The sequence below is a fragment of the Moschus berezovskii genome, chromosome 1, assembly GCF_049115385.1.
Source record: "Moschus berezovskii isolate FMDL1 chromosome 1, NW_MosBer_1.0, whole genome shotgun sequence".
NCBI lineage: Eukaryota > Metazoa > Chordata > Mammalia > Artiodactyla > Moschidae > Moschus > Moschus berezovskii.
This window is the reverse complement of record NC_142460.1, coordinates 3,032,805-3,057,782: the sequence shown is the minus strand read 5'-3', so window position 1 is coordinate 3,057,782 and position 24,978 is coordinate 3,032,805. Positions and strand designations below refer to the sequence as shown.

At 50.2% G+C, this 24,978-nt stretch overlaps 1 protein-coding gene across 3 annotated transcripts in view; it reads right to left on the bottom strand.

Moving 5' to 3' along the window:
* ADARB1 (adenosine deaminase RNA specific B1) overlaps positions 1–24,978 on the bottom strand; it is a 119,468-nt gene that overhangs the window by 35,094 nt on the left and 59,396 nt on the right. For all 3 annotated transcript variants that reach the window (XR_016037115.1, XM_088834827.1, XM_088834829.1), the window contains exons 4-6: positions 10,227–10,301; positions 5,525–6,459; positions 442–556 (exon numbers count right to left, since the gene is read on the bottom strand). Coding sequence is in view for 2 of the 3 variants with exons in the window: in XM_088834827.1 (XP_088690953.1) it covers positions 442–556; positions 5,525–6,459; positions 10,227–10,301 (1,125 nt within the window). In the remaining variant the exon portion in view is untranslated. The remainder of the gene's footprint in view (positions 1–441; positions 557–5,524; positions 6,460–10,226; positions 10,302–24,978) is intronic.

Sequence of the window (24,978 nt, the reverse complement as noted above, 5' to 3'; positions counted from 1 at the left end):
GCAAATTTAGCTGGGTTTCTGATGCTGTCTGCTTCCCCCACGGAGTCTCTACGCTTGGGGAAGCCTCCTCTCGCAGGGAAGGGAACAGGGAAGCTTATCCGGCAACAGTGACGTGAAGTGACACACCAGAGACGGCCACTCTCAGTGAAGCATAAACCAACAGGTCTCCTGCATTTCCCAGACTCGCTCAAGATGATTCATGTAAGATTACTGGAATCAAATACTAATACAGGACGCTTTCTCCAAACAAAACACTCAGGTTAAACAGATGAAATGGTGGGGGAAAAACATAAGTGCAGCTCCTCCAGTTGCACACAGCAGACATTCTGAAGAAGAACGAAAAAGTAGCCTTCTGCTGCTGTCAGAGACTTCTGCAGACTGAGAGTGTGTCTTCTTCATTAAGCGTGAGAACACGCAGTGGACACACACCGACATGGTTACCTGTTGTCATGACGATTCCAGCAAGGACCTTCCTGCGCGCGTGGGGGGAGGCGAAGCTGTCTGTCAGGTCCCCAAACTTATCCAGCACCAGGCGGGCCACAGCATCGGCCAGGACCTGAGGACCAAGAAGGGGTCAGCACCCTCTGGGGTTACGTTCTGGGGCCTCTTCTCTGAGCCACACGGTAGGTCTGACAAATGAGCGTGTGAGTGTGTGTGTGTGTGTGTGCATGCACACAGTTTTTCCTCCAAGACACTTCTTGGAAACAGGCATCCAAGGGGCATACGAGGGTCTCTATAGACAGGATAGCAGGAGCCCAGCCACGTGGGAACAGCACAGAGCAGCTAAGGCCTCCCACCCAGCCCTGTCTCCAGGACGAACCCAGGCCCAGGGCAGCAAGGTCACCTGCGTCCCTCCCTCTGTGGCTTGGAGCCAGGGCTCTGAGTCCTGCGGCCACACTACAATAGGGCTTCTGGAGGAAGTAAGACCACAGGAGGGACCGACTGGTCACCTCAGGGCAGAGGCCAGAAGAGCCCTGAAGGGGACACTCAGGAAGGAAAGGGGAGTCAGGAGGGAAACCATATCTCAGCGCCTCCCTCCCCACCAGTCCACTGGTGCCTGTTACTTCCATGTCTGAGACCAGAGAGCAGCACTGCTCAGAGCCCCGTAAGCGAGGGCTTTGTCCCCTAGCTGGACGACAGGGGAAGGCTGCAGGACCACTTGTGCACAGCGCTGGTCACGTCTGGGGGACGTGCAGCACTGCACTTGGGAGCAAACGGCTTCGAGAGTGTTGACCTGGCCATCCTTCTACAGCAAGGACTGAGGGAGCCCCTGTGTTCTGGGAACAACACCTGATGGGAGGGGGTTCAAGGAGTCACGTGGGACCCACGTCCCAGCAGCTCACACTTGTCTTGAGTCCCCAGCTAATCCTTCAATGAAATACTTCTGAATGGACAGAAGAGCCATCATCCTCAATGGCAGCTTATCTGGAAAGAACAGTCGTCAGGACGTTGCCCCATCCTCGCACCAGCAACGAGCCCCAGAAGATGGTGCTCACGGCCAAGTAGGAGGGGAACAGGAGAGTGGGGACAGGGCCAGGACCCCACCCTGCTCCCTCGGAAGAGTAGCATGGCCACGGGTGAGCACAAGAAAGGCAGCAAGACCGCGGACAGGACAGGAAGTGGAGGGAATGTGAGCGAGAGGAGACAGCGGCCCCCAACAGGGTAAGGAGCTCCAGACAGGCAGACGGGGAGTCTGGGCTGCTGCCACGCCTCTACCTGGGCAGTCCCCCACCCACCGTCCCCCGACACACTGGCATGAAGCCCCTTCCTCCACCTTCGGGGCAGACAACGTCACACAGCAGACACGCTCTCACAGTCAGTGGGGACTGGGTGGGCTCCTGGGACACCTTGTTTGGGCCACGTCCATCAAGTTCATGGATAGCCCTGTGCTCACCACGTGGGCAGTACCATATGACTTTATAATCTCTCAATGCCACATGAAGGCAACATGGAAGCAACAAGTCCCTGGGACCAGGGATGGCCCCCCCACATCCTTCAGGGTGACTCCAGGAAGACAGCAAGATGCCTCACTCCCAGAATGTATGTCTGGAAAAGGCCATCGAGTCCAGAAATGAGGCTAAGACGACTGACTTCTGAAGGCCGCCCACAGGTCCTCCGAGGAGGGCATGACTGCATCCTTGGGTACCACTTGAGGGCAGGGAGCCACCCTGGGGCCCCTGGAAGCAGTGGGGGATGGGAGGGACAGTTCACCTCCCCAGACCCAGCTGGCCTGGGCCACAGAGCCAGCTGGGCAGGGCTGATGAGGCCCCTCCCGAGCCAACAGCTCTAGTCACCGCTCCCCACTGCTGTCATGGCCAGGACAGAAGCAGGCTGCCAGTGTACATGCACGCACGCACACACACGCACACTCATCCCTCCCCCCACAGGTGACTCCCATGCAGCTTTCAATGACACCAGTCTCTTTACAGGACAGCTGACACTAGGAGAAGACGGTGCATGTCAGGAGTCACCATAACCACAGCATGGATGAACCTTGGCTGAAAGACTGCATCAAATACTCAACTGGAAAATAGTCCCTCGAGAGCTGGTGCCCCTGATGTGTGCAATGATAAATGGAACAACAGTCCTTATAAATCATATAACAAGAGGCTAAAACGGGAAGCAGTTACTTGGCTCATTTATATAAACAAAAGAGTAATATGCTTTGAATATATTACTTTACATTGATGCTGTATTGGTTGCTTTCAGCAAATAAATAAATAAAGTTTCTTCTTTCACAGCTGAGAACTACTGGTCCTCAAGGGTCCGCCAAAGGCAGGCTGGCCTGTCAACCTGGGTTCCTCCATACCTTCTCATCACATCAGTGTGTATTTTACCCTCAAACTGAATCGTATAATGATAGAAAGGATTAGAGAAAAGGGTGAGACTTTCTCTCTGAAATAAACATCTTCACAATAGACCAGAAAGATGTTGGATTTCCATGAAAAGAAGCAATAAATAACCAAACAGTTCTAGGGTGTTGAGATAACTAAGCATTTCTTTCTCCTTCACTCTCCTCAGAGCCCTCCCGAAAAGTCCCCTCTTCACCCTGAGATGACCCCTCATGTTCTTGTGAGATGACATCACCCTTCACCCTGAAATGTCCCTTCTCTTCACGCTGAAATGACCCCTCCCCTCACCCTGAGATGCTCCCTCACCCTGAGATGACCCCTCTTCACCCCGAGATCACCCTCCCCTCACCACTGGATGACCCCTCTTCACCCTGAGATGACCCCTCCTCACCCTGATGACCCCTCCTCACCCTGAGATGACCCACTCACATCCTGAGATGACCCCTCCTCACCCTGAGATGACCGTCCTTCACCCTGAGATGACCCCTCCTCACCGTGAGATGACCCTCCCCTCACCCTGAGATGACCCCTCCTCACCCTGAGATGACCGTCCTTCACCCTGAGATGACCCCTCCTCACCCTGAGATGACCCCTCCCTCACCCTGAGATGACCCCTCCCCTCACCCTGATATGACCCCCCTTTAACCCAAGATCACCCTCCCCTCACCATGAGATGACCCCTCCCTCACCCTGAGATGACCCCTCCTCACCGTGAGATGACCCTTCCCTCACCCTGAAATGACCCCTCTTCACCCTGATATGACCCCTCATCTTCTTGTGAGAAGATATCACCCCTCACTCTGAAATGTCCCTTCTTTTCACACTGAAATATCCCCTCCCCTCACCCTGAGATGACCCTCCCTCACCCTGAGATGACCCCTCGCGCACCCTGAGATGACCCTCCCTCACCCTGAGATGACCCTCCCTCACCCTGAGATGACTCCTCTTTACCCCAAATTCACCCTCCCCTCACCATGAGATGACCCCTCCTCACCCTGGGATGACCCCTCTTCACCCTGATATGATCCCTCATCTTCTTGTGAGAAGATATCACCCCTCACTCTGAAATGTCCCTTCTTTTCACACTGAAATATCCCCTCCCCTCACCCTGAGATGACCCTCACCCTGGGATGACCCCTCTTCACCCTGAGATGACCCCTCCTCACCCTGAGATGACCCTCCCCTCACCCTGAGATGACCCCTCCTCACCCTGAGATGACCCCTCCCTCACCCTGAGATGACCCTCCCTCACCCTGAGATGACCCCTCCCCTCACCCTGAGATGACCCCTCCTCACCGTGAGATGACCCTTCCCTCACCCTGAAATGACCCCTCTTCACCCTGATATGACCCCTCATCTTCTTGTGAGAAGATATCACCCCTCACTCTGAAATGTCCCTTCTTTTTACACTGAAATATCCCCTCCCCTCACCCTGAGATGACCCTCCCTCACCCTGAGATGACTCCTCTTTACCCCAAATTCACCCTCCCCTCACCATGAGATGACCCTCCCTCACCCTGAGATGACCCCTCCTCACCCTGAGATGACCCTACCTCACCCTGAGATGACCCCTCCTCACCCTGGGATGACCCCTCTTCACCCTGATATGATCCCTCATCTTCTTGTGAGAAGATATCACCCCTCACTCTGAAATGTCCCTTCTTTTCACACTGAAATATCCCCTCCCCTCACCCTGAGATGACCCTCCCTCACCCTGAGATGACCCCTCCTCACCCTGAGATGACCCTCCCCTCAACCTGAGATGACCCTCCCTCACCCTGAGATGACCCTACCTCACCCTGAGATGACCCCTCCTCACCCTGGGATGACCCCTCTTCACCCTGATATGATCCCTCATCTTCTTGTGAGAAGATATCACCCCTCACTCTGAAATGTCCCTTCTTTTCACACTGAAATATCCCCTCCCCTCACCCTGAGATGACCCCTCCTCACCCTGAGATGACCCTCCCTCACCCTGAGATGACCCCTCCCTCACCCTGAGATGACCCCTCCCCCTTTACCTGATTTTCCTGCTCCATGCCCTGTCCGAGACTAAACTAAGAGCAGTGCCCACCTGTGGCTGAGCAGGCAGAGCTCTAGGAACCCCACGGGGACTCCAAGTGCGGAGACCCCCGGGACCCTGGGGCTCTGGAGCACTCGTGGAGGCCCCGATGCCCCAGCCCTTCTGACACATGCTCACCACTGTAGAGGCTTGGTCTCTGCCTGGACACGCTCCACAAGATCCTGGTACCTTGACCCCAACTTGGGTTTCAACTGCTGACCGGCCGGCCTCACCTTTCCTGCACCTGGGTTTCCATGTGAGACGTGGAGGGAGGAGACCACTGAGCTGTGACAGGCGCAGGGCTCTGGCCCCCCTCCTGCCCTCCCTGCTCCTGAGACAGGCTCTGCGGGGTGTGGTCGCCACAGGGTGGGCAACAAGGTAAGGGCACCTCAGCCTGCCTACCATGGGCAGCACTGACCACAGAGCACCTGGTGGCTTCGGCTGGGCTCCCCGTGACCACACGAGCAGCACAGTAAAGGGAAGGCCGCCTGGCAGCCTGCTTACAGGAGCTCTCTCTCTGCTGGGGACAGGGTGGCGGAGAAACTGACCCCGACAACCACACCTTGTCTCAGAGCGTTAGCCACACACGGCGCTCAGCGGCCCTCCTCACCTGCGGCAGGTGCAGCTGCAGGCCCTCGCTGGGGATGGGCTGGCGAGACGGGGTTTGATCCAAGTGCAAGTTAAAGATCGTCGCCAGGGCGGACTGTGCGGCCCGGGCCTTGGCCAGCTTTTTGTTCCTCCCAGAGCCTTCAAAGAACTGGCCGTCCACGACCACGGACATGACGAAGTTCTTGGCGTGGCTCTCCCCACTCTCTGAGAGGAAGTCGTACTTGAGTCCTGGGCGCAGCTCGTTCAAGATCATCACAGGGTTCTTCCCGCTGGGCGGCGGGAAAGGCGGGGGCCCAGGCAGAGGCGGCTGGGCCAGGCCGGCGGGCACCGGGGACGCAGCCAGGCTGAGGTCCCCGCTGGAGCTGAAGGAATCGTCGCCATTGGAGCCCAGGTAGAAGGGCACCTCCGACCTGTCGGGCGTCTCGAAGCCGTTGAAGAGCGCGTCAGGGAAGTCGGCCTGGTCAGACGTAAAGTCCGCGTTGGTGGACAGGCTGCGGCCCATGGCCAGATGGGCCTCGGAGGCATTGGGGAACTGGACAAACGAGCGCAGGGCCTTCTCTGCTGCGTGCAGCTTGGCCTTCTTCTTCGTGGGGCCGGAGCCCTCGAACACCTGCCCGTTGACCTCAACGGACATGAGGAAGAGGGGCGCGTGAACTGGCCCCGTCTGTGACAGCAGTGTGTACTGCAGCCCGGGCTTGATCTCGTTCAGCTGCATCAGCGCATTCTTGGGCAGTGCTGGCCCGGGCGCCCTCCTCCGCTTCTTCAGGCGGAACTTGGCATGGCCGTTGCTGCCCTCGTCCAGGGCCCGCTTCCTGCTGGTGCCCCCGCCGCCCCCGTTGGAGAGCGGGGCACCCTCACCAGGCCCTGGGGCACTGCCGTCCTTGGGGGGCGCGCCGTCCAGATTGCAGTTTTCCTTAACATCTGTGCTGCTCGAACCTGCGGTGCCCAGAAAGAGTAACTTACAACGCCTTCGTTGCAGGATCTTGTAAATGCAAAATTTATAGATTCCTTTATCTCTCTTTGTAACTGGTTAAGTGATGTGTGCTTATATATCTTATTCCTGGCTGCACTTTTCACCACAGAACTATCCGTCTGCACTGGAACGAGCAATTTGATGTTCTGCTAAATAATGGCTAATTCTATTTCTATTTAGTACCAACGACTGCTTTTGCATCAAAAGGTGAATCTTTAAATCATCTTTTTCTATGAGAATATTCTGAAGCATCTAAAGGCATCTATTCAAGTTTATCAAAATGTGGAATAAACTAATCCAAGAAGACCTTACATTAATAATCTAACATCAGTATCAGCAAAGTGCCTTTTACTCTAGCATTTCCTCCTTTTCAAGGCTGTTTCTCATACTACACCCATACTGGGCTTTCAACTGCAGCCTTTTCAGAAGAGAAAACATGATTTAAAATATGCATTCACAAGTCACTTAGTTTTTCTGGTTTAAAACATTCAAATAATATGTGCAGTTGTTTGGTTCATGGATGAGTCTTAGAAAACTGTATATATAAAGTGTTCTGGCCTTTTAGAAATTATTTTGAAGGACACAGCTTCACTTCTGGTGCTCAGTTAACATTTTTTCAATATGTTATGGGGACCAATTTGCCTCTGAATCCTTAATACACCCCATGATAGAAAAAAACATATAAGGCCAGACATGAAGACTGACATGCCAGTGGAGGCCATGGCTTCCTAACTTCCTGAGGCTGGCAATGTGCTCTTTTTTAGAAAAACAAATATTTGATGAAATTACAAAATAATTTGGTTATACTACCTTTTAAAGGTAGTTTATTTTTTACAACTAATAAAAATAATTTTAGAACTCTAAAAGTTCACGGCAAAATAAATGTGATTTTAACTTCAAAAGAATGGGAATAAAAAAGCACTCACTCTTCCCTTTAAGTTTATCAAGCTTTTTGGAAAAGAGAAAAAGCAGCAGCTTTTTGTTTTCCTGCTTAGCTTGCATAGGCCGCTGGCTGCAGGAAGCACAAGGTTAATGCACTGGGTTTTACAATACTGTTGATGTGAGTGTATTTAAAGCCCTACTGCTAACTTTTGAGACTCCACAAGTGTTTTCAGCAACAGAATATTGCTCATAATCATAAGCTGGTTTACAGGTGCCCCATTAGGTGGCCCCCGCTCCATCTCTATTACTTAACATGAAAGAAGACTCTGACTATGCTAAGGAGGCCATTTCTATTACTTAATGTGAAAGTAGATTCTGACCATGCTAAGGAGGCTGAGAATAGCCATAAAGACCTTCACCAGCTGGACCCATGGGAGGCACTTAACACGGCAGCAGGTCTGGGTCCCCGGCTGCCAGTGCCCACAGTTCAAGTTCCTGGGCTCCGGGGTTGCCGTCCTCACTGAGATGCGAGAATGGTGCTGATGGAAACACAGCCACAGGGAGACTGACTCCATCTCCGCTATGGCTGAGATTAGGACTCTGCTAAGCCTTCCCTGGTAGCTCAGACAGTAAAGAGTCTGCCTGCAGTGTGGGAGACCAAGGTTCAATCCCTGGGTCGGGAAGATCCCCTGGAGAAGGAAACAGCAACCCACTCCGATATTCTTGCCTGGAAAATCCCATGGGTGGAGGAGCATGGCAGGCTACAGTCCATGGGGTCGCAAAGAGTTGGACATGACTGAGTGACTTTACTTTCACTTTTCAAGCCTTCCTATGACTCACTGTCTTCCAGGTACACCTGACACACACACCACTTCTCCCAGTTGACAAAGCTGACGGAATGAACACTAAATTTTCATTTATAACATCCTCCAGCAAAAGCTCAATAGGTTACTCCTTTCGGTGCTCAAAGGAAACAGAAGGTTAGAGAGGGCAGAGCGAGACAGAGTTTAGATTAACAAGTGAGTGAGAACATGGCACACCGCATGACTGCGTACATTTGCTAAACAGAATTATCAGTAAAGAATTCAAGTCATGATAAACATTCTGACATGCATTTAATCAAATGTTCATACTCTCTGAAACCAAAGCTTTCCTTTAAGAAATAAAAATAGTGTTGATTATAGAAAAATACACTTTCTACAAGAGAGTTCACATAAATTCTACGTTCTTATGTGCTTCAGTTCACATGAATTCTACGTTCTCATGTGCTTCAGAGGCTTGGAAATACTACTCATACTCTACTTTCCTAAAAACGCTTCTACATAAAGGCAAATAAAACACCAGAACTGCAAGAAGACATCCCACCCCTACAACTCTTCTTAAATAGATGCTTTCTATTTCATGTCATGCTATTTTATTTCATAAATGTGAATACTAATCATGATAAAAATGTTTCATTGCTTTCAAAACGACAGAAAAATATGGGACTGGCATTTCAGTTTCAGCACCAGAACCAGCAGCTTATCTTTCCAGAAAACGTATTCAGAAGGACACTTTATCTTGTAACTGACCCCCAGAGCAGTCTGGGGACAGTTACATAACCTACAGCATTGTGAAGCTTCTTTCCAAACCCGACGACCAGCACCGTGGACAACAGCTCACAGTCCTGATGGCAGGGGGAGGGCTGCATGGGTGACAGTGGGCGTGGGGAGCGGGTTGGCCCCAAAGCCCCCCGAGAGTGACTCCTGGGGCAGCAGCCTGGAGACAGTGCAGGCAGCCAGAGGCCGCAGCCGTGCTGTGGGAGGAGGCATTGCCACGTGCCCCGAAACCACACCTGGTCACGTCTTCTCATGCCAGTGTCCTGGGGGTGGCCTCCCACATGAGGGCACACAACTGCAGGGTTACCTGGCAGAGACCCAGCAACCCACGGTACCCACTACCCTCATGGACAGAGACCTGGATTCTGCGAGCAATGCCTTAGCATTGCTGGATTCTGCTAACCCCAATGCCTTAGCTATAGGCTCTGGGTGAGGCCGCAGGACACTGGGCTGAAGTGTATCCTCATCCTGAGTGACTGTTCATCCCTTACACCCGTGGGTTCTTCCAGGGACACCTCAACACACACAGGTAACAGGGAAGGGTGCACATTACACACATCAGAACTCTCAGGTCTCTGCTGTGACCTCCCTACAGAACACTCCCAGCCTCTGTGGGAACATTTAACCTTATCTAACTGCTCTGCTACCCGGGATCAGCAACAAACAGAACAGAGAAGTGTGTCTACTGACTCTTTACAGGGAACAGTGTCAAGGGTGGAGCCAAGGCCCAGGGAAGGCAGTGAGGAGGGGCTTCAGCCAACTCCAGCCCTGAGGCTCATCAAACAAAGACCAAGAGACTCGTGTGAACCGTCCCCTCAAAGTGCAGGACAGTCCACTGCACCTGAAGATTCCAGGCACCGTCACCTACACGGCCAATCTCAAAGGTCACCTTAGATTTACACAGATGGAATCAGGGCCATTGTTACGAGAAGCACGTAGGGACATGAATCATGCGGCTTTATGGCGTGTGTGCCTGGAGGCTGGGCCCTCCTGTCAGCCATGTGCACTGGGGCCCCTTGCGAGAACAAGAATAAAAACTCAGACAAACCGCTATAAGGAAAACGCCCACAGCAGACTCCGAGACCTACTGTAGAGAATATATGAAAATTAAACACATGCCACTGTGAACAGGCTATATTGAAGGAAAAGAATCACCCTCCCCAAATCGGTCCCATTGCATAAATTCACAACACTAAGATTTTAACAGAAAAATGAACCACTTGACACTACAGGATAGGCCTGGATCTTACTCATGTTTTCTTCATCTTCTACATCCATGGCAAAATACTTTTGAGGGGTTCTTGACTGGCGGAGGCTGTTTCTGTCTGAAAGACATCAAGAAGACCACACTGAGTGTACAAGTGATGTGAATAAGTCTCCTCTGTGGGAAAATGGCAAAACAGCATGGTTAGGTCTGCCCTCTGGACAGCATTCTGATGCTCCCACGTCCTGAGCACATACCAGGACCCCCAGGGTCCTGGCCAGGACTCTGCAGCTGGGGTGGGGGTGAGGCAGTTTCAGGCCACGTTGCAAAGGGCAGCCTGGATTCTGGGGTCAGGACCACGGAGAGCACCAAGCCAGGGCAGGGTGAGGACCTATGCATCATAGACTCCTCATCAAGACAGACCCCAGACAGAACTCAGGCCCGGCTGTCATGGGATCTCTGCTCTGGGGAGACTTCAGTTTTTGGGTCATAAGATAAAGCTGTGGAGCAAGAACAAACATGCCTCAGCATTCACCCCACCAGTCCCCTCTCATCTTGAGCAGCATCACATGGATGACATTAAAAAGCAAGTAATTCCTCAAATCTGATCTAATTTCTTAACCATGTATAACTTATTATTTTGTTGGCAGGAGAAACCACAGGAAATCCTCAAAGAACAATTATTCCAATTATATAATTTTTAACAAATTCAAGAGTTTCCTCTTCCTAAATATTTTGGCTGTACTTTGCAGGATTATACTAACTGTTTGTATTTGCTGTTGTTTGGTTGCTAAGTCATGTCCGACTCTTTGCGGACCCGATGGACCACAGCATGCCAGGCTTCTCTGTCCTCCACTATCTCCTGAAGTTCGCTCAAATTCACATCTATTGAGTCGGTGATGCCATCCAACCATCTTATCCTCTGCCACCCACTTCTCTTCCTGCCCTCAATCTTTTCCAGCATCATGGTCTTTTCCAATGAGTTGGCTCTTCCCATCAGGTGGCCAAAGTATTGGAACTTCAGCATCAGCCCTTTCAATGAGTATTCAGGGTTGATTTCCTTTAGGATTGACTGGTTTGATCTCCTTGCTGTCCAAGGAACTCTCAAGAGTCTTCTCCAGCACCACAATTTGAAAGCATCAATTCTTCGGCACTTAGCCTTCTTTACGGTCCAACTCTCACATTGTACATAACTACTGGAAAAACCATAGCTTTGACGATGGTGGCAAACTGATACCTCTGGTTTTTAATATGCCATCTACATGTGACATAGCTTTTCTTCCAAGGAGCAAGTATCTTAATTTCATGGCTACAATCATTGTCCACAGTAATCTTGGAGCCCAAGAAAATAAAATCTGTCACTTTTTCCCTTTCTATTTCCCATGAAGTGATGGGATCGGATGCCATGATCTTTGTTTTTTGAATGTTGCATTTCAAAACAGCTTTTCAGTCTTCTCTTTCACCCTCATCAAGAGGCTCTTTAGCTCCTCTTCACATTCTGCCATTAGAGTGGAATCATCTGCATATCTGAGGGTGTTGATATTTCTCCCAACAGTCTTGATTCCAGCTTGTGCTTCATCCATTCCAGCATTTTGCATGATGGACTCTGCATATAAGTTAAAAAAGCAGGATGACAATACATGGCCTTGACATATTTCTTTCCCAATTTTGAACCAGTGAGTTGTTCCACATCTGGTTATAACTGTGGCATCTTGTCCTGCACACAGATTTCTCAGGAGACAGGTAAGGTGTTCTGGTATCCCATCTCTTGAAGAATTTTCCATAGTTTCTTGTGATCCACACAGTCAAAGGCTTTAGCAATGAAGTAGAAGCAGATGTTTTTCTGGAATTTCCCTGCTTTCTCTATGATCCAGCTGATGCTGGCAGTTGGAACCCTGGTTCCTCTGCCTTTTCTAAACCCATAATAAAGAATCCCATCAAATTGCCATTGAGGAAAAAAAGAGATTGGCAAATTTTGTAGTAACATGTTGGTTTGTATACAAATTAAATTATAAATCAGTAAAAGGCAAATTTATTGCTTTTAAGAAAATGGTGACTAAAATGAGCTAAATCATGCTTATATCTTATACATCTCTCTCATGTAACAGATATATAAAATAGCTTCCATGACAATCATTTGTTAATCACATTAACCCTTACTGTGTATCTGGCAAATACACAGTTAAATGAGTTAAAAGTTAAATGGGTTTCTGCTTTTCGGCTGTGCCATGCAGCATGTGGGATCACAGTCCCCCAAGCAGGGACTGAACCCGGGCCCCTGCAGTGGAAGCATAGAGTGTTAACCACTGGGTCACCGGAAGTCCCTGTAAGTTTCTACTTAGACTGCTTTATTCAAGACAGTGTTTCAGCCAGCTTTTCAAGTATTAATATTTTATATTCATGAATTACTTCAACATATATTTTCTGAAAATTTACTATAGGAAAAGCACAGTACTGGATCCTATAAGAACCTAAAGTGAATCAGACAGCCTCTGCAACTGAGAAACTTCAAATAAAAATGTTGTCTGGATAGCTGACTACATTAAGGAATTACTTTTGATCATTCTAGGTGAGGAGACAGTGTTTTTATGTTTTGGTGATATACACCTAAATGCTGACAGATGCAGTGGTACCTGGGATTTATTATAAGAGATGAGCCAGCGCAGCCGGAGACAGCAGACATGGACGAAACTGAGGAGCCAGCAGTGCTGGTGCTGCCGGGGGTGTGGGGCTCAGGCTGCAGTTCTGTCTGTTCTGGTGTGCGCTTCAACCTTCCCACTATCGGGGGTGTTAACAGCAACCCCCTTGAGATCGAGAACGGACATGAGTGCTGGCCGCCCCTCACCCCGAGTGAGGTACGGGTGCTCTGAGGAGCCTCGCGCGCTGGCTGCGCTGAGCCTGGAGGGAGGGGCGTTCGGGGAGCATGGAGGCTGACAGAGAAAGGACCTACAAAGCGCCGCTGAGAGCCTGAAGGGCCGGTCCTGGAAGCAACCACACAAGCCATCCGAGCACCCTGCTCTCTCTGGCTGAGAGCTGGATCCAGAGCAGGCAGAGGGGCTCATGTGGTGGGAGGGCAGAGGGCACGTCCGTCCCCTCCCCTTCAGCCCGACTGAAAACCCCAGACGGCACCGCACAGCACAGCACAGCACAGCGAGAAGGCTTGGGCAGGGGGTAGGGGAGAAGATGGCAGAGCAGCTGGGACCCGAGGATGGTGTGGCTGCGAGTCCCCCCGTCTTCTGTTTGCATCGCCGCCCCAGACTTGGAGCTGAAGGCACCAGCAGCCTGGAAGCACCATGGGGCAGACCAAAACTCCCAACAAAACTGTCTCTCTGGCCAAGGGGCCAGGAGAGGCCCTCCCAGCAGGACAGGAGACTGACAGGCTGAACTGCCCCATTCCAGCCAGACCCCAGCCTCTCACGCAGCAGGAACATGGGGTGGAGGAGCCTTGAGTCCCGTGCCCTCTGGGCTGTGATGACCCCTCCCACCCCGCCTGCGATGCAGTCAGGGAGAAGAGGTGGGAGGCTGGACTGCCCCCACCCCACAGCACACAGGTGCTTGCCCCCTCCGCGCTGGGGAAGCGCAGGAGGCCCCATCCAGCAGTGCCAGTGGAGGCCGGGGAGTCTGGACGTGCACTCCCACTGGCAGCAGTGAGGCAGGTCTCCCCTCGGTTACAGAGGCCACGAGAGAAAGCAGCTGAGACAGGTTCAAGAAGGATTCGGATCCGGCAACATAATACGTCCAGGTTGCACTCGAAGTCACTCACCAGACTGAGAACCTCAAACTGAATGGACGAAGGCAAGACATGCTGCCCCGGGAAGTCAGCATTATCTGAGAAGGACTTTCAAGCAGCAATCAAAACAGAAGTGGGAGGAATCAGTAACCAATCTCAACATAGCCTATACAGCCCGCGTCACCCAGACAGACAGGCAGAACACACAGAACAGAACAGGGGACTCGGAGACCAGCCCGCGCAGCATACCTACTCACTGTTGACAAAGGCAGACAAGCCACGCGGTGAAGGGAAGACAACCTTGTCCACAGACAGTGCTGGGTCAACCAGCCATCTCAGCTCACACCCCACACAGGTCCTGGGAATGAACTGCAGGCTTAATAAAAAGCATAAAACTAGAAAATTTTCACAAAAATCATACCCCAAATCCAGGACTGGGTGAAGAGCTTGCAGACTAGCCGTCAAATCCATAAAAGAAGAAAACGATAAGCTGGAATCCATCAAAATTTAAGGCTTTTGCTCTGTTAACAACCCTGTTAAGAAGATGAAAAGACCAGCTAGGGACTGTGGGCAGATATGTGAAAACCACGCGTGCAACAAACAGAACGGAACTCTCAAGAGCAGAGCACACACTCACAGGAGACAGAGATGCTTCAGCAAAGAGTGCACACAGACAGAGACACACGGGAAAGGACGCCCACCGTCACGGGCCACAGGGAAAGCGGCCGAGGACCGCACGCATCCACCACACACCCACCAGAACGGCTGAAGCAGGGCACCGGCGGCCCAAAGGCCAGCGAGGACAAGGGGAACCGGATCACCACACAGCCACTTGGGAGCCAGCCTGGTGGGTTCTTAAGGCTAGACACAGACATCAATCCCAGAGAAATGAAGACTTACATTCACATTAAAAAACACAGCGTGGGAGAATGTTTATAGCAACTTTGTTCGTAACAGCCCCAACCCAGAGACAACCCAGATGCCCTTCTGCAGGTGCCCGGCTGGACACATTGTGGCCCGTCCACACCAGAGCACCACAGACAATAAAAAGGAACAAACCGTCAACACACAACAACCTGGGTGAGTCTCCAGAGGACTCAGCTGAGTGGAAAAGCCAACCCAAAGGTCACATACATTACACCTATTTACACACTGGGAGCCTCGGGCAAGTCAGGCTTGAACTGCGTGGGTCACTCAGACACAGATTTCTCTCACTAAATGCACACTGCCCACTGTACAACCCAAGGCCGGCTGAGGCCAAGGACGAGGACACAGAAGGCTGATGACCCATTACACGGGTTTTTGACGGCACCTCTGATCGACACCCAACCCTGTGCTGTTCAATGGTCAACTTTCAAGGGTTCCTAAAATGAGAAAATCATAGAAATAGGGAGCAGAGCAGCGGCGGTGGGGGTCGGGGAGGATGTGGGCATGGGTGCAAAGCCCAAGGGGTGGGAGTCCTGGTGACAACAGACGCTCTGGACCTCTCCCCAGGGTCTGCCTCCCACTGAGACCACACACCATGTAAAGGGAACACAATTCCCCTGTATTCACAGCTGCACGTGAATGTAGGTTCTCTCTCAAAATAAAAATGTCGATTTAAAAGTAGGCACAAGGTACACAGCACATTCCTATATTACTAATCAGTGACTGGTATGCTGAGAGGCTGGCTTCCCTGGGGTCTGGGACGAGGGGAACACATGCTGGCAGTGATCATGATGGGCAGTCTGAGTCACAGGAGGAGTCCTGTGGCCCCAGAGTTCACTCGGTCTATAGGACGTGCCTTGTTTTCCTGCTCTTTCATACTCAAGTCCTAAAAAAGGACAGAGAAAATGTCTCACAGTAGAAAATAGTCAGGCTGTGCACCGTGCCGGTGAGTACGCGTGTAACAGAACGGAAGCCAGAGACCTCTTACAGGGCAGAAGCCGGCACTTCCAGCTTGCGCAAATGCCAGCTTTCATACTGAAGGTTATAAAACAAAGCAAAATAGCAAAGGCAAGCACTTCAGAGCATTTTACATAACCATGTTTCTTTTATTCTGAAAAGCACCATATGTGGCTGGACCACAAACACCTAAGGATGAAAACCCCATCAAAAATCCCATATGAACAACATGCCAGGAACTGCCAGTTAAAGAAAAGCTCTACTTGATAGCAACATTCGAAAAATTTCTTCATTTTGCAGGATTCCCCCAAAGCATTAAGAAGTAGGCAGTGAGGTATGGAAAGACTATTAAACTTGGCATCAAAAAACCTGGGATTTCAGTTTAACTCAATTCTAGTTATAATTTCAACTTTCCTTTTTTCAAGTAGAACTAGACACACTGATGCTAAATTTTATGTGGAGAAATAATCAGATCTGAATAATTAGGAAAACTCTGAACTGAGGAGCAATGAGGTGGGGCTGGTCCTCCCAGACTGGAAAGGATGGAGCCCCAGAATGTGCCCATGGCTCATGGACGCAGAGCAGAGAGACAGACTCAGGGCAGAAGGGCTTCCCCACCACTGACCAATGCCCTTTATAACAAGTGGGGCCTGACCCGAGATGACCCCTGGAGGAAGAGGAGGCTGGACCCGCCAGGGCCCTTGGTCCGTGTTGGTGTTGGTTCCCTGTGGGTTTGCGTCTGACTTCCCATAACTCCACCCAATAGCAAAGCTTTACTTTCTAAGTGGCTAGTGGGTCGATGGCCATCTGTTGTGTGATTCCTTATGCACTGGTAGGTGTTTCTGATGTAGGACAAAGCATAAATAAATACACAAACTATAGCATTTCTCTCCACGTCTTATCTCTCACCGTGGAAACACCAACCTGCACACCCTCCCCTCCCTTGGTAAAAAGAAGGTTTTCTGGAATAAAACACGAAGAACAGAATTTATTCACATTCAAGATGCATCAGAACATGAACTCTCTGTTGCGCTGGTTAAAAAAAAAAAAAAAGCTATCTTGAGGAATTCACTAAAAATTTAAAAAATGTTAAGAGAGACAGTAAACTTGACAAAACTTACTAGTAATAATTACTTGGTTTAATTTACCTTATGCTCTGAAAAGAATGGCTTTGAAAAAGTTTCACATATTCTTAATGGCTGTTATAGGTTTCAGTTGGGAGTCATACACTACAAAATTTTAAAGAGAGAATTGTTAAAATGAAGATTCTTCATGTTAATTCTTTTTACTATAAATCAATCAAATTGCTAAGGGTCTTCCCTAGTGGTACAGATGGTAAAGAGTCTGCCTGCAATGCGGGAGACCTGGGTTCAGTCCCTGGATTGGGAAGATCCCCTGGAGGAGGGCATGGCAACCCACTCCAGTATTCTTGCCTTGGAGAATCCCAAGGACAGAGGAGCCTGGTGGGCTACAGTCCATGGGGTCACAAAGAGCAGGACACGACTAAGCAGAGCACAGACTAATTTTGCAGCTATGAGAAAAAATTGAATGCTGATTTGATTATTTATTTAACAAAGGTGACTGAAGTACAAAATTCTTTAATTTAAAAAATAATCTCAAGTTCAACAACTTAATCATGATGTTTAGAGAATGCATTCATGACTTGTATTTTGCTTCCAATGTTTTGCTTTCTAAACAAAGTAGTATCACTAAAATATTCAAAACAATCAACTTATAATACTTTACAATGAAATATTTTCCTTTCTAGGAAACCACCCAAATAATAGATGTTCAGTTAAGTTTTCCTTTAGAGACTCAGTACACACTGAACATGGTAAGGCAGACTGTGTACAACAAATAAGGTTCAAGCACTACTTTCAGAAAACGTAGTTTTCCGAGTGAAATGCAACACAGAATAATTAAAATATGCACAGCAACCGACAGGAAGGCTCTTGGAAGCAGTTATGTCAAGCTTGCAGAATGCGAAGTTAATACACAAAAGACAGCTGCTTTCCTACATACAAGCAATGAACTAGAATTTGACATAGAAAAAATACTGTTTACATTAGTATCACTCCCCCAAATGAAATAAACTTAACAAAATATGTAAAAGATCCATATGAGGAAAAGTACAAAACTCTGATGAACCAAATCAAAGAACTAAATAGCGCAGATATAATCCATATACATGGACAGAAAGACTCAATAATGTCAGTATCGGCTCTTCCCAACTTCACCTATAGATTCAACAAAATCCCAGCAAGGTATTCTTTGGAAATCAACTGACTTGTTCCCATGTTCATATGGAGAGGCGAACACCTGGAGCAGTCAACATAACACGAAGGAGAAGAACAGAGGGGCCCTGGCAGTCTCTGACTTCAAGACTTACTGTGTAGACAGCTGTGGGAATCAAGACAGATCTGCACAAAGATGATGGAACAGAAGGACGTGCGCTCATCTCCTCCTGCAAGAGCACCAAAGTCACAGCTAGCTGTTGAACCACCGTCAACAGAAGGATGCTGGAACCCACCAAAAAAAGACACTACATCCAATGACAAAGAAGAGGTGTACAACCACAGTAAAATCAATCCCCATACCCGTCGGGTGGGAGACCCACAAGCTACAGAACAGTAATACCAAAGATGTTCCCCTGCTGTTGTGAAGCTTCTGAGCCCCACATCAGGCTTCCAAGCCCAGGCATCCAACAAAGGGACTGGGAATGCCCAGGGAATCGGGCGGCATGAACTTTTGGGCCAACCCAACACAGTTCACAGACCTAGCCCCAGACGTTTGTTTTAGAATTTTAACTATCAGACGAGGGTGGCTCTGTCCACCCCAAAGGCCCCCCACTGGAGGAGCTCCTCCCCAGGGAGCCTGGTCCCCACTCAGGCTGGGAAGCCCATCAGTACCAGTGCAGTAACATGCACCCACACACGTGTCATGGTCAATTCTGGGAGCCCTGGGCCCTTTGTCCACAACTGCTGCTCATCAGCGGTCAGCAACTTCCCCTCCCTGTACCCTCTCCTGGCAGACATGGCATCCCCTACTCTTGCCAGAGGCGGGCTCAGATCCTTCCTTCCTGAGGCAGACATGGAGCTCCTCCCTCTTCACCCACCAAAGGGCACTTCGGGTGGCCGCTGAAGAGTGGTCTTCAGGCCTTCCATCCTGTCACCCATGCCTGCACACACATCCCCAATCCTGCTGCTGGCACATGAGGGCGCCAATAGCTACTTGTTGCATGAAAGGATGCCCGGGTGGGTGGATGAGTGGGTAGACTGGATGAATGAGTGAATGGGCTGGTGAACGAATAGATGGATGAAGATGGATGGATGGATGGGTGGGTGGATAAATGCTCTCCCTCCCTACGCCTCCAGCTGGTGCAGTGCTCCACCCATCACAAGGAGGTGTTCTCTCAGCAAGGCGGACGCAGGGAAGGAGCCCAAAGCCTCAGGCACTGTTCGCATCTCCTCCATCCACGAGGGAAAGTCGGCCCAGTCTCTGGTGCGCTGTCCTCCGGCGGTACTTAGAGGAGGCTCACCGCTGTGGGTCTGGGCTTCCATTTCTACAACAGGCCCCATGCCCATCCACCTCTCCATTCTGGAAAGATGGGGGCGCCCAGATGGCCTGAGCACAGGACGGTGACCATCACAGAGCACACAGATCAGGGTGCTGTAACATTCAGGACCCAGCACTCACTAGGAAAGCCCATAATCCCAAAACACAGGAGCCTGTTCACATGGGGTTCCTCCTCGCCCCCACCCGTTCTCAGCAGCAGGCCAGGAGTGGAGGAGGCCACAGTGGAGATGGCGGCACTCCTCGGGGCCCTGGGGAGGCTGGGGTGTGCTCCACTGTCCTTGGGTGTGACCTGGGCTCCAGCCCACCCTGGGCCTTGGGCACAGTGTCCACCAGGGCAGCAGCGTCTGCCTCACGGGCCCTGGTTGGTGGTTGGTAATTAAACTGCACCTCACTCTCTTCTAACTGCCATTCATTTCCTGACGACTGAGTTAATCCACCGGAGTCTCAACCACAGCCACAGCCAACACCTGCCTGTGGAGGGGGTGACCACAGGGATAATTCAGGATCGGTGAGACCCCATCAGTACTGAGAGCAAGTCGCCTGCTGCTATGCTGAACTGACAACCAACGACACTCGAAAAGCCACATGTTGCACCAGGCTTTACATACATGTGACTGGGAGCACTTTAAAATTACACAGTACTAAAGACTACATTTCAAATCCTGTAAAACTCTGCCAGTTTGGTATAAACGGGATGGCCAGTCCTAATAACACTCATAAATTTGAAAGGCATTTTTATTAGCTTCAAATACAGGGTGTGTGGTAAACAGGAGCAGGCATTCATGTGTGCCCCACTCATCAGCAGTGTCCACAATGAGCGTGCATGCACAGTGTCCACCATGAGCGTGCACACACAGCGATGTGCAGTGAGCACGGCTACATCTCATTACACTCAGCCTTCCAAGATGCTGGTCTGAAAATGCAAACAGCTTTCCTACTGCAGAAAAAGATTCCAGGGTGCGTGAAAACATTCAGAATTTGTGTACAGTGGGGCTAACACAAACCTCTTGAGTTACAGCAAGTTACAAATGATGACACAATTGTTCTTACATTTCTCAAAACTTTCTCTAATTTAAATGTCTAGTGATGAAGGACAATGGGAAAAAAGGTGGCAAGTCTAAATTTAGGGTCTTTGGATGAGAATTCTTGCAGTTCGGGCTCCTGCCTGTCTCAATTCCCTGCTGCTTGTCTTCCTGCCATCTTGCTTGCCCACGCCTGACTGATGCCGTCACCCAGGTGCGGGGCAGGAGCAGCAGGGACACGCTGAGAGGCAGCACCCACGTGCCCCCGGGTCCTGGACAAGCGTGTGGGCGCGGCACCCCTGGGGGTCTTGCACTGCAAGCCAGCCCCACTGCCCCGACTAGTGTGACTATCTGTGATATCCAAAGACTGCCAGTATCAAGACGGTTTCCTCCTCCTCCTCTTAGGAAGTGCACTAAAAACTGAGGCTCATTCTATTTCCTGGAGAGGTCACTGTCTCCTGCTGCAGAAGACCCCAAAGATGCGGTGCTCCTGAAAGACCCCTTCCAGCCCTGTCAGCTGCGGGATAATGAGGTGGCCCCCAGAAAACACCTGGCTCTTCCCTCAGGAGGGGTGTCTTTGCACTGATGACCTCTTCTGTTAGTTCACGCATGTTACATGGAGACAGCAAATGCTCAACATCGCTTAAAGCAGCAACTGGCCCCAAAGCCAGGAGTGCGTGATTTTTATAGTCAAGGGCAACTTCTGAATCTGGTGTTAAGAAAAAAATAATGATTTTAACATCTTAACACATTAAATTCAATTAAAGACCGAAATCATCTGAAGTGGTGAATGGAAAGCTCTCTGCATTTTTAAAAGGCAAACACGTAACAGTGGCAAACAGCATGAAGAGCAGTTTTAAGGTTGGAAAAGTCAGTAAGAAAGCGTGGCAGCAGAAGGGAAATTACAGAGCACCCATCTCTAGAGGGAGAATCCCCCAGGACTCCAAGCTGCACACTTCTGAGATTCCATAAACATCTTTCTAAACAATACTTTAAACCTGGAAGCCAACGGGATTTCTAGACATGCTTCTAGACGTGTTCTTTAAATCTGCCAGCTGGCCCCTCACTGACATTCTGTGAAGTGCCAACAGAGACAAAAAGGAGGGCTTTAAATGGAGAGTTGGAACCACTGGCATCAGTAAGATGCATTCACAGCACCACAAGTCAGACTCATTCCCACAGCGCATTTGCATCCAGGATCTGCATTTCAGAATAAAAGAGGACGACTCACCTCTCCTCTCGGAGCGTCTCCTGCGCCTCCTCTTATACCGGCGGCCCCTGATGCTGAGGACGGTCCCCATAGCCTGAGTCCCCGTGACGAGCGAGCCAGCCCGGGGCAGCCCGGCCCTAGTCTGGCCCCGCGGCCACTGGGGTGGATGCTCAGCCAACCCTCGCAGCTGCACAGCTGAGACAGCTGCCTGGGGACACGTGGGAGGGCGGCTCCTCCCCCGCCCCAGGCTCACTCATTAGAGGCAGACGGAGGGGCCACCAGCCAGAGGGTGACCCGGAACCCTCAGCCCTGAAATACAGGCAGGGACATGACCCTGAAAGGGGAGGAGAGACATACTCTCCCTGGCAAACAGAATCCAACCTGAAAAAGCCCAGCATCTTCAAAACACACAGAACCCTCAACTAATGAATTAGAACTGCCAGGGGACCAGTTCACAAAACACACTGCACGAAGTAATGTGGCCAGGCAGCACCACACAGGGGGCCAGAACCCGGTTTCCTGGGGACACTGCCGCTGACCTGCACGTGGGCAGCCAGGCCAGGCAGTGCCACTTGCCCCTTCCCATGCAGCCAGGTGCACAGGCGTGCGCGCACGCGCACACACACACACACACACTGCTACACACCTGCATGCACAAACACAGAGGCACATCTTGGGGCAAAGGACCCCCGCACTTGGGCTGGCCCAGCACAACCCACACACTAGGCCCCCCTCATTCAGACAGCCTGTGTAGACACTCTCCCACGTCTAGGGGGCCCTGTCCTTGGAACTAAAGGCAACTGCAGCTGGGAGGACATGAATGGCAGAGTCCTTCAGCCAAAGAAAAGTCAATCAATGTGTCAAACTCTTCTTTTCAACATGACTGTGTCTTGAAAAAACAAAAAAAATTTAGTGTTCCTTTCCCGGTAATGCCAGCATCCCTTTTACAATTTAGTATTCCAAAGGTGCACACAAATTAACGCCGGATTCACCAACTGCACGCAGAGCTGAGCCATATCTTGTCACGTCAAGCAGCTCCTATTACCTTAGACTTGTAGGTGTGCCCATCCAAATGTGCCCCACAGAAGAGGCTGCCCTGGACAGCCCCCTCCCCAAGGCTCCAGGCAGTGGGAACAGAGCTAGGGGAACAGAATCCACCCCTGGCCTGGGGTGGGGGTGGGGCAGGGGGACCAGAGTGCAAACCCCAGCGGTGGGCCGGCTTGGTGGGCAGAGCCCAGGGACTGTCCCCAGCCTCAGGGACAGTCGTTCATGCTGCTGATGGAGGAGGTCATACTAACTCTGCTTTCCTGGACTCTGTATTCTTCCATGTGGCATCCATACACCACTTGGCACATTACTTATTTTCTTTTTGTTGATGCTCTGGAATGGGGAGAGGCCTTGCTGACCCCAAGAGAGACCGCCCTCCCAATGAGCCAATTCTCAGAGACAGCAGAGGGCTCAGCCAGGAGCAGTGCAAACCCCAGTGCTCACCACCATCCAACTTCTCCCCAGGACCCTCTGCCTCACCCCAAGGCCCTCAGACAGGGACCAGGCCACCAGAAGTCACTGTTCCAGCCCAGAGCCTGTCAGCACGACCCGAACTGGTCAGTCCTGTGTAGTTGACTCTGCCCTGCCTTGCTGTTACCATATTGTTATTCAGTTGCTAACACAACAAAGTTGTGTCCGACTCTGCAACCCCATGGACTGCAGCACGCCAGGCTTCCCTGTCCTTCACTATTTTCCAGAGTTGGCTCAAATTCATGTCCATTGAGTCAGTGATGCCATCCAACCATCTCATCCTGTGTCATCCCCTTCTCCTGCCTTCAATCTTTTCCAGCATCAGGGTTTTTTCCAATGAGTTGGCTCTTCGCATCAGGTGGCCAAAGTATTGAAACTTCAGCTTCAGCATCAGGCCTTTCAGTGAATATTCAGGGTTGATTTCCTTTAGGATTGACAGTTTTGATCTTGCTGTCCAAGGGACTCTCAAGAGTCTTCTCCAACACCACAGTTCAAAAGCATCAGTTCTTTGGTGCTCAGCCTTCTTTATGATCCAACTCTCACATCCGTACATGACTACTGGAAAAACCATAATTTTGACTATACGGAACTTTGTAGGCAAAGTGATGTCACTGTTTTTTAATATGCTGTCTAGGACTGTCATAGCTTTTCTTGCAACAAACAAGTTTCTTTTAATTTCATAGCTGCAATCACTGTCCTCAGCGATTTTGGAGTCCAAGAAAAGAAAAGCTGTCACTGTATCCACTTTTCCCCCATCTATTAGGCGTGAAGTGATGGGACCAGATGTCATGATCTTAGTTTTTTGAATGTTGAGTTTCAAGCTCTTTCACCCTCATCAAGAAGTTATTTAGTTCTTCTTCCCTTTCTGCTATTAGAGTAGTATCATTTGCATATCTGAGGTTGTTATTTCTCCTGGCAATCTTGATTCCAGCTTGTGATTCATCCAGCATGGTATTTCACATGATGTACTCTTAGGGCTCAGCTGGTAAAGAATCTGCCTGCAATGTGGGAGACCTGGGTTCCATCCCTGGGTTGGGAAGATCCCCTGGAGAAGGAACGGCTACCCACTCCAGTATTCTGGCCTGGAGAACTCCATGGACTGTATAGTCCATGGGGTCGCAAAGAGCTGGACACGACTGAGCGACTTTCACTCACTCACTCTTCATAGAAGTTAAATAATCAGGGTGACAATATACAGCCTTGATGTACATACTCTTTTCCCAATTTGGAACCAGTCTGTTGCTCCATGTCTTGTTCTAACTGCTGCTTTTTGACCTGCACACAAATTTCTCAGGAGACAAGTAAGGTGGTCTGGTATTACATCTCTTTAAGAATTTTCAGTTTGTTGTGATCCACACAGTCAAAGGCTTTAGCATAGTCAGTGAAAGAGAAGTAGATGTTTTTTTGGAATTCTCCTGCTTTTTCTATGATCCAACACGTGTTGGCAATTAGACCTTGGTTCCTCTGCCTTTTCTAAATCCAGCTCTAGAAGTTCTTGGTTCATATACTGTTGAAGTTTAACTTGAAGGATTTTGAGCATTACCTTACTAGCATGTGAAATGAGTGCAACTGTGCAGTAGTTTGAACATTCTTTGGCATTCCCTTTCTTTGAGATTGTAATGAAAACTGACCTTTTCCAGTCCTGTGGCTCTATTGCTGAATTTTCCAAATTTGCTGACATACTGAATGCAGCACTTTAACAGCATCATCTCTTAGGATTTGAAACAGCTCAGCTGGAATTCCATCACCTCCACTAGCTTTGTTTGCAGTGATGCCTCCTAAGACCCACTTGACTTAGCACTCCAGGATGTCTGGCTCGAGGTCCATGATCACACCATTATGGTTATCTGGGTCATTA